Source organism: Bison bison, unplaced genomic scaffold, assembly GCF_000754665.1.
Source record: "Bison bison bison isolate TAMUID 2011002044 unplaced genomic scaffold, Bison_UMD1.0 scf7180017864144, whole genome shotgun sequence".
In the NCBI taxonomy this organism is placed as follows: domain Eukaryota; kingdom Metazoa; phylum Chordata; class Mammalia; order Artiodactyla; family Bovidae; genus Bison; species Bison bison.
This window is the reverse complement of record NW_011494716.1, coordinates 1,955,181-1,972,023: the sequence shown is the minus strand read 5'-3', so window position 1 is coordinate 1,972,023 and position 16,843 is coordinate 1,955,181. Positions and strand designations below refer to the sequence as shown.

General features: G+C 56.7%; 1 protein-coding gene across 4 annotated transcripts in view; it reads right to left on the bottom strand.

Annotated features, from left to right (window-relative positions):
- MGRN1 (mahogunin ring finger 1, E3 ubiquitin protein ligase) overlaps nt 1–16,843 on the bottom strand; it is a 35,965-nt gene that overhangs the window by 18,333 nt on the left and 789 nt on the right. For all 4 annotated transcript variants that reach the window (XM_010840410.1, XM_010840412.1, XM_010840411.1 and 1 more), the window contains exons 2-5: nt 4,394–4,512; nt 2,971–3,059; nt 2,174–2,320; nt 1,052–1,169 (exon numbers count right to left, since the gene is read on the bottom strand). In XM_010840410.1, the coding sequence (XP_010838712.1) occupies nt 1,052–1,169; nt 2,174–2,320; nt 2,971–3,059; nt 4,394–4,512 (473 nt within the window). The remainder of the gene's footprint in view (nt 1–1,051; nt 1,170–2,173; nt 2,321–2,970; nt 3,060–4,393; nt 4,513–16,843) is intronic.

Here is a 16,843-nt window from a genome sequence, read left to right as displayed (position 1 = left end):
GTGTCACTACTGCAGCAAGCGACGCTTCTGACACCCGGCGAGTGGGGGCCAGGAATGGTGTCCCCACCAGAACCCAAATGTCAACAGCACCGAGGCTGAGAAACCCCGGCACAAAGGAGAAGCCTGGGCTTGGTGCCAGAGTATCTGTCACGTCCCTAACACCTGCCAACGCCCCCTCCATGCCCGCAGCAGGCAAGGACGTCATGCCAGAACGTGACAGCATGGCTCTGTTCCCCATACAGCCTAACTTCTGGAACCTTCTATTTATGGCAGAGCTGAGCCGTTTCCCAGCTACAGTGATGACTGATGAAATTTCCACTTAAAAATACACGTAACGGAAGGAGGCATGGGCGTGACTGCGAGCGGGTGCAGGGCGTCCCCCAGGTGATGAGAATGTCCCAGAACTGCCCCACGGTCATGGCCTGTGAACCGTCTGTCACTGACGTAAGCCTATGCTGTGTGTATTTTATCACGGTAAAAAATGCGTGCCAAGAGCCCTGCCTGGCGGTCCAGCGGTTAACACTCTGCACTTCCAATGGAGGGGACACAGGTTCGATCCCTGGTCAGGAAACCAAGATCCCACATGCTGCACAGCGCGACCAAAGCAAACAAACAAACAAAAACCCACACGTAAGAAAAACTGAGCCTATTTCAGGAATGTGTTAGCGGAGGTAACGATCAGAAAAGAAGAGACAAGGACAGTGTCCCAGGATAGCAGCTCTGGACAGGCTGAGTCCACACCTCGGACCCGCCAGGCCTCACGCTGACAGGCCAGGGACGTGGTTCTCCGACGCCTTGAGAGAGGAAAAGGGGGCGGACCCGAGGAGCACTCAAGGCCGGCTTGGCACGCAGCCTCTCACGGCCGCGACCATCCGGTCCTGCCAACGCCCAGACCGACCGTGCTCCACTGTCCAGGCACCCGGTGGGGTCCAGATCCCGGTCAGCAGCCACAGCTGACGCTTACCGACCACTGAGGAATCTGAGCAACAGGCCACTGCACTGGGCCCCCGCCCAGGGCAGGAACGTGGGGCCCAGCCGGGAGGCTTGTTACCTCGTCGTCCTTCCACTCCGAGAAGTCGATCTTGAAGGAGGGCAGCGAGAACTGCTGGCTCACACCGCGCTTGTAGTGGACGGTCTCGGACTGCAGGGCCGGGCTCTTGGGGCTGTACCTGAAGGGGCCGCGTGAGAAAGGACGGTGAGACGCGCTGCCCGGCCCTGAGCCCGCACCTGCCGCCTTCCCAGGCTGGGCTGCACCTCTGCAGGCAGCTTTCATGGTCTGTGTGCTTTTCTGAATGAATGGGGGACAAAAAGTGCACAGCGACCCGTGCCCTCCTCACGCTTGCCCCAAGCCAACTGCTTCTCTGCCCCGTCTGCAACCAGGGAAGTCAAGGCATAATCACACCCGTAGGTGCAGGAACTACTTTTTAGTGCTCAGGCTGCAGTCCACGTGCACTCTGCTCGCGTGCCTGAAATTGTCCCACAGACATCACGGACACAGATGCCGTGTTCTGAGGACCCTGCGTGGGCTCCACCGCAGTTCTACTCTGACTGATGGGATCAGACCCCCGCTGGTGGACACCGGGCGGTCACCAGCATCTTACTATTTCAACGTCTTGACCATGTATGCGAGCACAACCCCAGATAAACTCCCAGGAAAGGAACAGCCGGGTCAGGCAGCACACTCTCTTCCCATCCTAATAAAACCCTGGCTTCCCCCTCTGCAGGGGTCCCACACACGACCCTCACCTGCCTCCCTCCGCCCCACCCACAGCCGTGGTCCCCAGGGCCTCGCTCCATCTCCAGGACAAAGGACACTCTCGAGGGTCTTGGCGCGTCTTCTTTGACACTGGCCCTGGGGTGGGGGCGGGGGCGGGCAGGTTGCTGTTACATGATCAGGGACTCAAAGGCTGGGCTCTCAGCACTGACCACCCCGCTTCCGACCACATCTGCCCTCTGAGGGGACTCCTCCAGCAGGACGGGGATGGGTCTGCTGGCCCTGCCCGGGGGCTGGCCCTGCTGGAGGCAGCGCCGCTGTGGTCCTGCTGAAGTTGCAGACTTTGGACCCTCAGGGCCAGCAGGACCCTTATTTCAAATAAAACCTCCGCCCCGACAGCTCAGGCACGGGACACAGACAGAGCAGAGCGCCTGGGACCGGAGCCACGGGGAGACTCACGCGGCAGTCCCGTTCAGGAACTCCTCCACCGCCTGGCAGTAGACAGTGATGGCCACCCGGGCGTCGGCGTCGAAGGTGAACTCCAGGCTGTAGAGGACGCGGGGCTTCTCGCCGTCCTCAGTGGGGCTGTCGGCGCCGTCCTTGTACCTGTGGGGGACGTGGAGGGACAGGGCAGGTGAGCGGCCACGCCTCTGGGGCGTTCCCACCCTGCAGGGGACAGGACTCCTCTCCCTCGGGAGCCCCGGAGGCAGGGGCCTGGCTGTGCCCCACCTTTTGGGGAACGTGGAGGCCATGCTGGGTTTGGACGACGAGACGGACGACGAGGCCCAGCGTTGCAGGGTCCCCTTTCCTTTGCCTCCTGCCCCGGAAAGGGAGGCTGATGCGTTCTCATGGTTTGGGGATGGCCCAGGCACCTCTGGTCTCCCAGGTTGGAGGCGGTTTCTCAGCCCCCCAAGATCTGGGCTGCATCGCCCAGGGCGGTGGGGGTGTCCTGTGAGCTGTGGGGTGCTGAGCAGCAACCCCGATTCCTGCTTGCCAGGGGGCCAGCAGGACTGCCCCCCACCAGCCCCAGTTGTGACAACCAAGACTGTGTCCAGACCTGGCCCACAGCCCCGGGGCACAGTGGCCGGCTAAGACCCTGGGTTACAGGCTGCAGCGCCCCAGGCTGAACCTGGTGGCCCCGCCCCATCCTCAGCTCTGGATTCCAGGCCTGATTCTGCATGCGGGCGGGCAGGCTGGGAGCCACTCTCTCGCAGACATAGGGCACCCCTGGGGCCGGGCGGGGCGCGGGGGGTCACCTCACAAGCCGGAGGGAGTCTTTGCGGATGTTCACCAGGCTCCTCAGCGTCTTCACGGGCTCGTGGGGCGCGGGCGTGACATAAGGGAACTAGGAAGGAAAGGGAATTGCAGGGGAGTCCAGGGCTCAGTAGAGGACAGAAAACAGGGCTACATCGAGGCGACGGCCAGCCCTGCCTGGTCACCCCTGGGCCCTCACGCCGACCACAGGACAGCGCCACCCTCATCCGCATCTGAGGAAACCACAGAGGACGCGGCCAGCACAGGGCACGGCTGGAACCAGAACCACCCCGAGGTGTCTGGGTCCCCAGTTCCAGGAAGGACAATCCGCTGAGTCCCCGGGGCAGAGGTTAGGGCTGGGGCCAGGATAATGGTCAGTACAGATTCTGGCGGGGACATGTGCTCTCTCTCTCTCTCTCTCACACACACACACACACGTGCTGTAAGACTGGCAGTCTCTGGAAGGCGTGGGAGTGAGGTCAGTCTTGGTGACAAGACACTGAGTCTTGGGAAACGCTGTCACTGGGAGGCCAGGTAACGGGCACCCAGCATTGCTGCATGAGCGCAGGTGGTCTCGAGATGAAAGTCACACGAGAACGCGTCTGCAGGAGGCCTGTGGGCCAGGCCCTGGGTCAGAGCCAAGGCTGTAGAGACAGAGAGGCAGGTCCTGCCTGCTGTCATGGACGCGGGGGGCGGGGGTGAGCAGCTCAGCAGGGCGTGGAGGCCTGCCAGCTCTGTGAGTGGGGGGCCATCACTCCGGGTCCCAGGCCCTTGCCCCCCATCAGTTAAAAGAATCTGGACTCTGTATCAACCAAAGGAGGCTCCACAGCTAAAACAGCCCACAACTCAGCAGCCTTAGGGGCTGAGTCATGGCTCCTGAGAGAGGGCCCCCGCCTGACCCCTCGCTGGTACTGGGGACCATTATCTCAGGACGCAAACCCCAGGGCAGGTCCCTGCTCAGCAACCCCCCACGGCCCTCATTCTCTCGCTTTCTACTCTCCATCTACTGAACACTCCCTTCTTTATCATCTGTCCCCTGCCTCCAGCCCCTGGGAGAGTCCTGGGCACACGGCAGGTGCCCAAGGGTGGAGAAGGAAGGGACAACAGCGTGAGAAGTCACTTCTCTGGGGACTCGTGGGGGACTTGCAGAAATGGCGCTGGCCATCTTTCTGCATTTCTGTTTGGGTCTTGTCTCTTCCCACTGCTCTACAGAACATGGACCTCCTCTTTTCTCTTTAAAGACAATCATCCGTGGGGCCTGGGATGAGTCTCAGATGAGCCTCTGAGTCTCGGCGGCCTCCGGGGGCCCAGGCCTCACGCACACGTCTTGACGGCACCTCTGTCCCGTGGTGGGGAGGCCTGGTGCCCGCTGGCAGCCGGTGGCCTCGCCATGCCGCCCACGTGCCCAGCCCCCACGAGACCCACCTGGACTGGGCGATTGCCCAGGAAGTTCAGGTCCATGTTCTCTCCAAAGAGGTAACCTTCAGGGTGGGGGGTATCGAATTTCTCACCTCCCATGAAAAAGTGCGATGCGAAGTAGTTTCCTGGTTAAAAAGAAAGGAGGCGTGGCTGTAGACGACGAGGCCCAGCGCGGCCCACTGGGAGCATCTCGCGGCCCCGCAGCTCCGCCTGAGAGGGGCCGCTCCACACACGGCCCCGGCCCCTCCACAGGCCTGGGCGCCCCCGCCCCACTCAGGGACTCACCCCGCTCCGACACCACTTCCTTCTGCAGCAGGTTGAGCTCTGTGCCCGGCAAGGACATGTCCCAGCCCCAACCCCTGGCACGTGTGTGCCTGACCTTATATGGAGATACATGCAGATGTAAGTTCAGAGGAGGTCAGACAGGACGGGGGTCCTAAACCCAGAGACACCGGTCTCTAAGACAAAGAGGGCGAGGTGGACACAGACACCAAGCGGGGCAGGCCCTGTGAGGACGGAGCAGAGGCTGGAGCGAGGGAGCCACAAGGCAAGGAAGCCTGGAGCCGCCGGAAGCCTGGGACAAGAAAGGAGCCTTCCGCAGAGCCTTCAGAAAAAACCAACCCTGTGGACACTCGATTTAGGATCTCTGGCCTCCAGAGCAGTGAACATAAATTCTGCTGTTTTAAATCACCCAGTCTGAGGCACCTCATTACAGCAGCCATAGGAAATGAGTGGGCTTCCCTGGTGGCTTAGACGGTGAAGAATCTGCCTGCAGTGCAGGAGACCAGGGTTCGATCCCTGGGTCAGGAAGATCCCTTGGAGAAGGAAACGGCAACCCACGCCAGTATTCTTGCCTGGAGAATCCGGTGGACAGAAGAGCCTGGTGGGCTGCAGTCCATGGGGTCACAAGGAGTCTGACACGACTGAGTGACTAACACACACAACCCCCCAGGAAACGACACCTTCTCTGACCCCCAGACTAAGTCAGCACCCTCCTCCACCTCAAATCTGAACCCCAAGGACCTTTTGTACCTCAGCACTGACCACAGTTTAAACCGTGTGGATCTGAGTTACCTCGTTCCTACCCGACTCCCTGCAGGAGACCTGAGGCTATATACCCGCAGAATGCATGCACGCATGCTAAGTCACTTCAGTCATGTCCGACTCTGTGTGACCCCATTGACGGCAGCCCACCAGGCTTCTCTGTCCCTGGGATTCTCCAGGCAAGAATAGTGGAGTGGGTTGCCATGAGTATCTAAGCACTAAATCCACATTTCTTATAAAAATAGATGGACAGGGCCTCAAACATGGGTCAGCTTCAAAGGACCGAGCTCACAGCCTCACTGGGGGAAAGGCTAAGAGTACCACCTCCGCCAAGCTCTCCGATCGGATACCTGCCCACTGTCCCCCTTTTCTCTCGGACACAGAGAAAGGCAGGGAGGCCACAGGGCCCTGTGGAGTGTGAGCCAGAGGGAATTCTGGGCCCTCGAGCTCTGCTGGGTGCCCGGCATGGATCCCAGTGTCCCTCCTAAGAAACGCAGCCTTGGTTACGGGGGACACAGCCAAGGTTGCCTAGGCCGGAAGGCTCAGAACCAGGAGTCCAGCCTGGTGGCTCCATCCGGCAGAGAACACAGATAGGACCGTATGAGGCCACGGTGTACTCCCAGCCCACGTGTGGACCAGGAATCAGAGCAAACCACAGTAAGAGAAAAGGAATACAGTGGTGACAACTTAAAGAAACATCACAGCCCTGATTTCACGGAGCATCACACGTATGTGCTCACTCGTCATGTCAACTCTTCGTGATCCCGTGGACTCTAGCCCCCCAGGCTCCTCTGTCCACAGAAGTCTCCAGACAAGAATACTGGATTGAGTTGCCATTTTCTTCTCCAGGGGATCTTCACAACCCAGAGATAGAACCCAGGTCTCTTGCATTCCTACCAACAATGTAACTAGTTTCCCTTTTCTCCACACCCTCTCCAGCCTCTGTTGTTATATCAAGTATGTGTGAAAGTCACTCAGTCGTGTCCGACTCTTTGCGACCCCAAGGACTGTATAGTTCATGAAATTCAAGTATATCAACTATATTTTTTAAAATTATGGCTAAAACAAATCCACGCCTCCGTCCCCTCTCTGCTGCACGGCCGAGGGACAGTCGGCCTTGAACGGCTCGCCCCACCTCTGCCCGAGGGACTCAGACTCTGCCCTACTCACGGGCGTCCCATTGACCTGGGTGACAAAACAAACGGCCACCAAAACAGAGACCGAGCGCGCCTTCCTGGGAGGCTCCCGGCACCCCCGCGCGCGGCCGTTTTCCTTTATACACGTCAGCCGTGGAAGGACAGGTCAGGTGTAAAGCCTACCCATGTTCATCGTCTTCCAGGATGAGGAAAATCACGGTTGTTTCCATGACGACCCGTGGAGGCCGGCAGCGGACTTCTGGGGTTCCTTTCTGTGTTGTGTGTTCACTTTCACACGTCTGGCTGTACACATGTGTGTGACCATCATTTACAAACGAAAATTGGAAACATTTTAGTTTCTTAAACGAACTAACCCTGCTAAGGAGCTAGGTGCCAGGACGTGCAAAGATCTCCTTGGGATCAGAGTCAAAAGGCAAAGTGCTGGTCAGCGTGGAGAACGAGCCTGACTCAAGTGGAATGAGAGGGGTGGGCAGGATTCACACCACACAGTCAGGCATCTTCGAGGAGGTGCAGAGAGTAGGAACGTAAACCAGCCCCCTCTATGTTCTCCCCAAAACATCGGCTGTGCACCCACAGTGCTATCAAGACCCGAGTTGATCAGGAGACCAGAGTCTGAGACCCCACTGCAGAGTGAATGTTTGTGTCCCCCCCCGAATTCACATGTTGAAACCCAAGCCCCAACATGATGGTGTCAGGACGTGGGGCCTTCGGGAGGTGATCATGTCATGAGGAGCTCTGATGAACGGGGTCAGCGCCCTTGTAAATGAGGCCCCACAGAGCCCCCCACCCCTCCTGCCATCGGGGACACAGAAGGCAGCCATCTATGAACCAGGAAGAGGGCCCCCAGACAAGGAATCTGCTCGCATGCTGCGTTCTGGCAGCCCCAGGGGACGAGGACCGACCCCAGGGCCAGAGTGTCCAGATGTCTGGACCCACATGTGCGCGTGCTCTGCCACTCAGTCACACTTTCCAAAGGTCATTTCATTAATATAAACTCGGGTGTGGTTGCAAAGGGTCTGTTAAGAAGATTAAAAGACACCCATTACACGATATCACTCTTCCCCAAGGAAATTCCAAGGGTTTAAGGAATTCTGTGCCAGAAACAGGTGAAGACCAAATGTACATTTCTTATTACAAATCACGACACCCCTGCCAGGTAAACTGTGATATGGACTGAGATACCCGGGGGCCCTGCTAAGAAACGCAGCTGCCCTGGAACCTGGGCGGCCAGGTGTGGGCTTCACTCAGCCACCCAGGTGTCTGTCTGGACTGAGGGGAGCAGGAAAGGCGAGAAGGCCAGGAACGGTCCATCCATTCCCCTGGCCGAAAATCCTTTTCGCTTTACCACTGCACAGAAGTTCCTGGCTTGCTGACACCCGCTGCCGTCACACCCTAGCTGGGCCTGCACCCCAGGGGTCAGGAAAGCACTGTCCGCAGAGAGGGCTGACCACGGAAAGCCTCTCCAGGGCCATGAGATCACCTGCCAGGTGGGAGACAGCCCCTCGGACTACGAGCCTATGCCCCAAAACTCAGAGGAGCCAAACCCCAGGGCCCACCCGCCGCGATCGGCCTGCTCAGGGATTCCCCAGGGTCGTGGTCACACATGTGCACAGAACAGTTCTTCTGCTCCCCACGCTCAGGTTGGGGAACTCGGTGCAGCCCAACCTCCTGGGGCCTCAGCATCCCCAGTAACACAAGGCCTCGGTCAACAACACGGGCTTCAAATGGAGGGCTGCTGGGAACGCCCTGAGGACAGGAGGAGCCGATTGTGCAAAGGAGCTTTGCGTGGGTGAGGAGATACCTGATAAACACCAGTGCTTCCTGGCCTCCCTGCCACGTGAAAGCCGTACCAGAGTGGACAGCGTAAGTGAAAAGCTCTCACCCGCCCTCCATGGAGGGAAGAACATTGAGTTGAGAAGGGTTCTGATGGAGCAAAGCCTCTGCTTTGGTGAATCCCCACTTCTTTTGGGGGGAGAGGTCACACACACACACTTCTTTGGTGGACACGGCCTCCACACACGGAGCTGGGCCCTAGCGGCCACCAGCACACTCAAGTCCCAGCCGCTGACACAGCTAGGGGGCTGCAGTCATCACCTGACCGTGCCGGGCCGTTCCCAGATTCTGCCCCCAGCCCCGGGAGCTGGCCCAGGACCGCAGACTTGGTCCCTGAGGGCCCTGGGGGTGAAGCCAACTCTGTGCCTGTCACGGAAGGGCGACACTGAGGCCCAGGCGGCTGGGGCTCCGTGGTCTCCTCTTCCTGGCTTCCCGTGCTGGGTTCCCCATCCTGGGTTCCAGAGACCGCCCCCACCCCCGCCCCCGCCCCCGCCAGGCTGTCAGCGCATGTTCCACTGGGAGAGCTGGTGTAAGCGCCAGTCTCCAAAGAACTCACAACGAAATAAACAGCGCTTAGGAAAACGCTCCTGCCACTGAGTGAGGAGACAGAGGAAATCCAGTATTATTTCTTTTTTAAATATGCAAAAGATCCCACAAAAAGAGGAAGAGAAACGAATGGCAATTTACATACAAAAACATACCCAGTCTAAGTAAAAATAAATAAACTAAAACTACCACAAGATATCCACGGCTAACATCAAAAAGAAGAGCGACGTAACAGAACACGCACACACACACACACAGGTGAGAATGCAGAACCCCTGCAGCTCTGGTGGGGGTGTGAACGGGCCCCCACCACACTATAAAAGCTTCGGACTCTGCACACACACAGGGCCAGACCCATGGCCAAGAATGAAAACAGCCCAAGGGACGGGCGTTCAGGGCTGTGTCAGGACAGACACAGAAAGCAGCATCGCGGCTGCCAGGGGCTGGGGGAGGCGGCAATGGGACGGAGTTTCAGCTCCGCAGGAGGGCGACGGTGGGGCTGGCCACACTGCCATGGACGCGTGCTGAATGCCTCGGAACTACACATTTACAACGGGCAGGATGGTAATTGTCACGTGGAATTCACCGCAATTATTTTAAAAAGTAAAAAAGCCAAGGGCACCCAAGGAAATCAGACTGGTGGGCACAGAAGCCAGTCACAAGAGTGTCCTCAGCGGCATCACTCGCGAGCCTGAACTAGAGCCCCCGCAGCACCCTCCACGCGAGCTCACTGCTGTACTCACAGATGCACCCACAGACGCCAGGGCGTCACGTGGCAGAGACCGGAAACGCTGCCGCCTGCCCACAGCCTCAGCCTTCGCGTTGCCCGACATGCAGCCAAGAGCGTCTGTTTCCATTTACACCAAGTTCAGGAGCAGGCACGACTCATCTCCGCTGGAGCCTGAGCGGGCCTCCCAGGGAGGAGGGGGCAGAGACTGGGGAGGGGCACCGGGGGCTTCAGGGGCCGTGGCTGCTCGAGTCCACCAGCCCGCCCGCCGGGTGACGACCCAGCACATGAAAGCCCCTGCCCTGTGCGTCTCCCCAGTATGTGACACTGTGACCGTGGACATACATGTGCACATGGACATACGTGTGTACACACTGCATGTTTCCGCAGCACCGAACTGAACACAGTTCCTCCTTTCAGGTCCTCCTAAAGCACCGAGGGCACCCGGTCACTCAGGGCCATCACAGGATCGCAGGGACAGGACCCCCAGGGTAACAGAAAGTGGAGGCTATCTGAACAGTGGACCCCAGGGCTGACCGAGGGGACCCAGCACCCCCTCCGGAGGCCAACATCTCAGGCACTGGGCACGGAGGACCAAGCCAACACCGCGTGGGATGAAAGGATAAGAAACCACCATTCGCCAGCCGTGCCCCTGCTCCCAGCTCAGGGTCAGTTGGCCAGTGATCTCTAGACAGCGAGGGACCCCCACTCCACTCCACACCATCAACTCATCTGCAGACGGGCAGGGTGCAGGCCGGGCTCCCCCAGCTCCCAGGAGCCGAGCAGATGCCAGGACAGTTGGCAGAACTGAGCGATTCCACTGCTGTTCACTGAGCCTGCGCCCAACGTTGCGGGGGCGGCACGCAAGGCCCCACTGCCCTTTGTTTCACAAAATAACACGGAAACGTGAGGCCCGACGCCTGTGCCAGACCACACGGGAACACACAGGAATGGCCCCATGCCGGCGGCCAGACTGGGGGGTGAGGCGGGCGGCAGTGGTCACCGCCCGGCAGGTCATCCAGGAAGTGCAGGACTTTCCCAGGAAGCTGCCAGGCCTGGGAACACTCGGGCCGAGGCCAGGTCCCGCCCGCCAGCTCCCGTGGACTCGCAGAGTCTGGACTGAGGGGCCCGGGCACCAGAGGTTAACTTAACGCTACAGGCGTGGAAGTGGGGCCTCAGTGCAGGCGACCGGCCCAAGGTCACGGGGCAGCTCAGGGCACAGGGCCTCTGGACCCCGAATCCAGGCCCCTCCTGCCATGGCTCCACAGGCAGGAGGCGACTCCCTCTCCCAAGGCTGGGCCGAGCTCCGCCTGTGCCCACCCAGTGCATGTGGTCAGCACAGCTAGGCCACCCCAACCGTGAGGAAGTGCACACCCATACCCTTTTGACCCTGGGTAGCCGGGCCCTCCACGCCACAGCCAACCTCCAGGCACGGGATAAAAAGTCCACTGGTCAGCCGGCCTGCCCAGCACAAGCCCGGGCTTCCTCCCCTGATGCCAGCTGAGGGGGCAACACAGCAGAGCCCAGGAGCCACATAAAGGATGCACGGACCCCCAGAACCCCGAGGGCAAGCGCCACGATGAACCGCAGCCCCAGTGGGCACAGGGCACAAGCATCCACCACCGAGGTGTCTACACCCGAGCGACCCACGGCTTCTCCCTCAGCGAGACAGGTCCTCGCGTGCCCACCGCCACCTGCAAGGGCTTTTGCTTCCGCTTCTACCTAAAGCAGAAAGGTTCCTTGTTGCTGCATAACAAAAAACGTCACCAACCGAGGCTCAGAAGATACCGCTTGTTTATACAGCTCTTTCAATGACAGAATCCAAACTGAGTTCACGTAAGCCAAAGCTCAGAACCGGCTCTGCCACGTGAACGGTGCAGGGCGCACGATGCCAGCCACAATGGCACAGAGCTCTGAGACCACCGAGAGCAGGTGCAGCCCCTTCCCCACCCCCGCCCCTCCACCACCAACCTCGGGGCTCTGAATGTAAGCTCACGGCCCCCAGGACATTGATGGGGCCCAGGGACCCAGAGGGTCCCCTGGGGGATACAGAGAGTACTCCCTCGTCTGGAACACCTGCCTCGGTTCTTCCCTTTAGGCACCAACTAACCAGAGTCAGCAAGGCCCCATCCAGAAGGGCAAACCCAACACAGGTGGCAGCGGTCACGAGCAGACACCTCTAGATGCCACCAACACAGAAGCATACACCCAAAGTCTCCTGGCACGCACCTTGGGCCCCTCATCATGTGGCAGGCCCAGAAGTCCATGGACCCCCGGCTGCCACCTCAGGAATAAGATGCAGCCCAGCGACTTCTCTGGTGGTCCAGTGGCTAAGTCTCTGAGCTCCCAATGCCTGGGGCCTGGGTTCAACCCCTGATCAGGGAACTAGACCCCACATGCCACAACTAAGACCCCGTGCAGTCACATAAATAAACCTTGAAAAAGGAAAAAAGTGAGCAGCCTGCACACTACAGAAGGGGGTGTTTTCTACAAGGCTGGCTGCACAAGCATTTATTAAACACCTGCTGTGTGCAGGCCCGGGTGCTGGGAGACAATGGGCACAGTCTGATTTCTAGCTCCTTTGCCAAAGAGAACAAAAGTCTAGCGTCATGAGGACATGGCAACGTTCCAACGAGATAGTGAAAGTGTTAGTCGCTCAGTCGCGTCTGACTCTTTGTGACTCCATGGGCCGTAGCCCGCCAGGCTCCTCTGTCCCTAGAATTCTCCAGGCAAGAATACTGGAGTGGATAGCCATTCCCTTCTCCAGGGGATCTTCCAGACCCAGGGATCAAACCTGGGTCTCCTGTGTTACACATTCCTTACCGTCTGAGCTACTAGGAAAGTCCCTCTGATGAGATAAAGGAGGTGAAAATGCTCTGAAAGGACACGCACCTGACCCACAAAAGGCTCAGGTCCGGGGCGTATTTCACGTCCACCTGAGGTGCTGGTGGGTCAGGTGGCTGGCGCCCCTCCTGGGTGACCCATCCCTGCCATGACCTCCCTCAAACACCAGGGCAGGGCCGCAAAGAAGCACAGGGCTGGGAAGACACGCGAGTAACCCAGGAGGAGGAACACCCAACCATGGAGCAGCAGCCCATGGCCAGGCGCTCCTGTGGGGACCCTGTGCGCCCCAGGCTCCCCCGGCAACAGCACCCTTCTCCCTCAGGGCTCCAGCCAGGTGTCTAACGCCTGCTCCAGCCCTCGGCTGGGGACCGGCCACCTGTGTGAAGGGGGCAAGGGACAGCAGGGCAACAGCGTGCAGAAATTTACCATCAACTGATCTCCGATGAAGGTACAAAGGCAATTTGATGGGAAAAGAGAAGTCTTTTCAACAAATGCTGCTGAAGTAACTGAATATCCATATGCCGGAAATAAAAATACAAAAACCGAGATCTTGACCTCAAACTATACGTTAAAAGAATTAACTCAAACTGGACCACAAACCTTAATGTTTCAGCTAAAACTATAAAATTTTAAGGAAAAAAACAGAGGAGAAAAATCTCTGTGGCCCTGAGCTAGGCAAAGATCTTTAAGGTATAATTCCAAAAACATTAAACATTAAGACAATTGGGGAATTCCTTGGCAGTCCAGTGGTTAGGACTCCACATTCTCACTGCCAAGGGCCCAGATTCAATCCTTCCTTGGGGAACGATCCAACAAGCCACAGGGTGTGGCTAAAAAAAAAAAAAAGAAACATGATAAACTGGACTTAACCAAAATTTAAAACTTCTGCTCAAAAGGCACCATTAAGAAAATGAAAAAGACAACCACAGACTGCCGGAAAACATTTACAAATCACAGAGCTGATACATGAATTGTATCATCGTATCCAGAACCCATAAAGAACTCTCCCCACTCAATAATAAGACAATGCAACTTCTGAAAAGCGAACTAGCCTAGTAGAGCCACGCCCACCCCATCCCTAACCTGCCCCCCAACCCCGCACACAAAGGATATACAAAGGCCAATAAGCGCAGGAGAAGACCTCAACAGCATTAGTCATCAGGAAAATGCAAATCAAAACCACACGATACCACTGCACACCCACTAGGACGACTCTAATTAAAAAGGTAGACGATAACAAGGGTTGACAAGAATGCCGGGAATTTGGAACCCTCACACGCTGCTGATGGGAATAAATGAAGCAACCATTATATTATGGAAAACAGTTCGGCAGTTCCTCAAAAGGTTAAACAGATGACCCAACCCTTCCACTCCCCGGTATATACCCAACAGAACTGAACACACCACACACATGTCCACGAATGTTGACAGCGGCATTATTCCTAAGAGCCACAAGGGGAAAACACCTCAAGTGTACGTTAGCTGGTGAACAGATAAACAAAACGCACTACAGCCACACAGTAAAGTACAATGTGGGTGAGCCTCAAAAACATCATGCCAAGTGGAAGAAGCCAGACACACACACAAAAGGCTGATTCCAGCATCCGAAATGTCCAGGAAGGACTAACTTTAAAGACAGAACACAGATCAGGGATGGGGCGGGGGTGGGGGTGACGGCGGAGAGCGCCTGTGAACGGCAGGAGGCAAGGAGACGTTGAGGGGTGATGGGAAGGTCTGAAACTGACTGTGCCGACGGCATCAGGATTCTGTAAGCTTACAGAAAGTCGTCAGACCACGGGTTTACAAAGAATGAGTTGTACCGCACAGGACTGATACTGCAATAAAGCTGTTACGAGTAAAATAAATAAATACAATGAAAACAAAGTGAATGCGGTTAAATTCAAGTTACGTACGTTAGTATTACAGTGTGCGCTGAAAATTTTGAAGTAAAAGAAAATTGGACAGGAGATTTTTAAAAGTCCTCACCCCACCCAACCCCCCCACACACAAATGATTATTGCAATAATCATTTCCCTGATATATATATATACACCCACGTCAAATCATTACCCTATATACTTAAAAGTATACAATGTTATGTGTCAATTATATCTCAGTAAAGTCAGAAAAAAATTGGACAGTGTTACAGACATGTTAAAAATAAATATTAGCAGGGGTTCTTGGGTGGCTCAGTAGTAAAGAATCCATCTGCCAATGTAGGAGACATAGGTTCAAGCCGTGGACTGCAGCCAGCCAGGCTCCTCTGTCCATAGGACTTTCCAGGCAAGAACACTGAAGTGGGTTGCCGTGTCCTCCTCCAGAGGATCTTCCCAACCCAGGGATCGAACCCACATCCCTGGTGTCTCCTGCATTGGCAGGCTGCTTCTTTACAGCTGAGCCACCAGGGAAGCCCAACTGAGCCCATACGCCACAACTACTGAGCCTGGAAACCCCAAGTACTGAAGCCTGGGAATGCTTAGAGCCGGTGCTCTGCAACAAGAGAGCCACTGCAGTGAGAAGCCCAAGTCCCCCAGCTTGAGAGTATCCCCCACTCGCTGCAACTAGAGAAAAGCCCACGCAGCAACAAAGACCCAGCTCAGCCAAAAATAAATTAATAAATAACATTTTTAAAAAAAGATCTCAAGCAAATTCTAGCTCCCAATGATTGTCCATAACCGAATCAACAAAATTGGCAGAGACCTGAAAAGATAACAACTTTCTCATAAACTGATTGTACAGTCCAGAGGTCCCGAAAATCATATCAACCCCCCTTTTCATCCCCAGCCCACTCTTGAGGAAACATACTCAAGTCCTGCTTAGGTCGCCGACTGCCTCCCAGAACAAGGTGGCCTGAGAGAGAGAGAGACGGAAGCAGAAAGGGCAGCCTTTGGACTGGACAGGCCCAGGAGGGCACTAATCTCGCTGGCAGCAAAACCGAGGTGCACATGGCATTCACTTGGGTGCCAGCCCCAGTCGATTAGTTGTGGCTGACTCGGGTGTCCAGGATCGGTAGGGGTGTCTGGACCGATTAACAAGGTCAGCCACGCAGAACACAAAAGCAGTGCTCTAAGTGCCTTGCATTTGTGATTTCTTCTCCAAGCGTCCAACTGAAGGGACATGAGGTTTGCTCTGGTCCCAGGTGACCACCTTAAACTTAATGCTGTCTCTGCCAAGCCACAGCTAACTGCTATTAGAGTCTGAATGGATCACCTAATTTCCTCTATAAGCCAACACAGCAGCTAACAACTTGTGAAGACGTCTTAGGTGCTAAGCACTGTATGAGGATCAGCCCATTTTACAGATGAGAAAACTGACCCAGCGGGCTAGGTGGCTTGTCTAAGACTAGGAAGACTCAGCCAAAGGTGATCAGGAAGAAGATCAGAGATGGAAGAGGATGACTTCAAATAACTGCTCCATCAGGTCTGGGATGTCAGCCTCCAGGGGATCCCCACACCAGCCGGGGCTTCCCTGTAATGTGCCAGGGACCAAGAAGGCATGGAGATCTCCCACGCCTTTCAGGAACAGGGCTCTCTGGCCCAGCTCTGACCGACCCCAGCTGTGCTGGTCCCCACCCTGTTTATTTCTGGTGGTCCCAGACACTTACCTTCTTTCCCCTTCCAAAATGAGAGCAGAGCAGTTCTCAAATTTGAGTGGACAGTCAACTCACCCTGACAATGGGTTTTAGATGCAGGTTCCTAGGCCCCCAGCAGACCCCTAGGAAATCTGAGGCAGGACCTAAGGAACACACCTTAAACAAGCTTCCCCATGGTCCTGGACCATACTCAGGGGAAACGTGGCCTGGGGGATGCCCATAGGCCAACTGAGAGGCCAAGAAACCACCAACAGGATACAATGCTGCAGAAGCCAGAATCAAAGGCCCCAGTCTGAAAGTCCCCACGAGGCCCAAATACCCTGTCCTCCTACCCGGCAAACGACCAGATGAGGAGATGGAGCATGAGGAACCCGAGCTAAATCCCCACGTCAGGCCACTCTGATGGTGACATCAGAGGCAGGAGAACAGTGTGTGTGTGTGTGTGTGTGTGTGGAGTGGGGGGAGTTGGGGGCTGAGGTGGGGAGAGGGACAGCTGGCCTGGGAGCCAAACTCCTGGTCCAGCTCTGAGACCCTGGGAAAGTCACTTCCTCCCTGGTGGCCCACATCTCTCAGGCACAAAAACGGTTGGCTGGAGAACCTGGTAGGTCCCCTCCAACTATCCCCTGGTTCTTCAGCAGCGACTCCCAGCTCCTCTCCCAAGGGCAGTAATGCCTCCTTGGGCCCAGGCCCACTCCCCAGCGCCTTCCCACCCA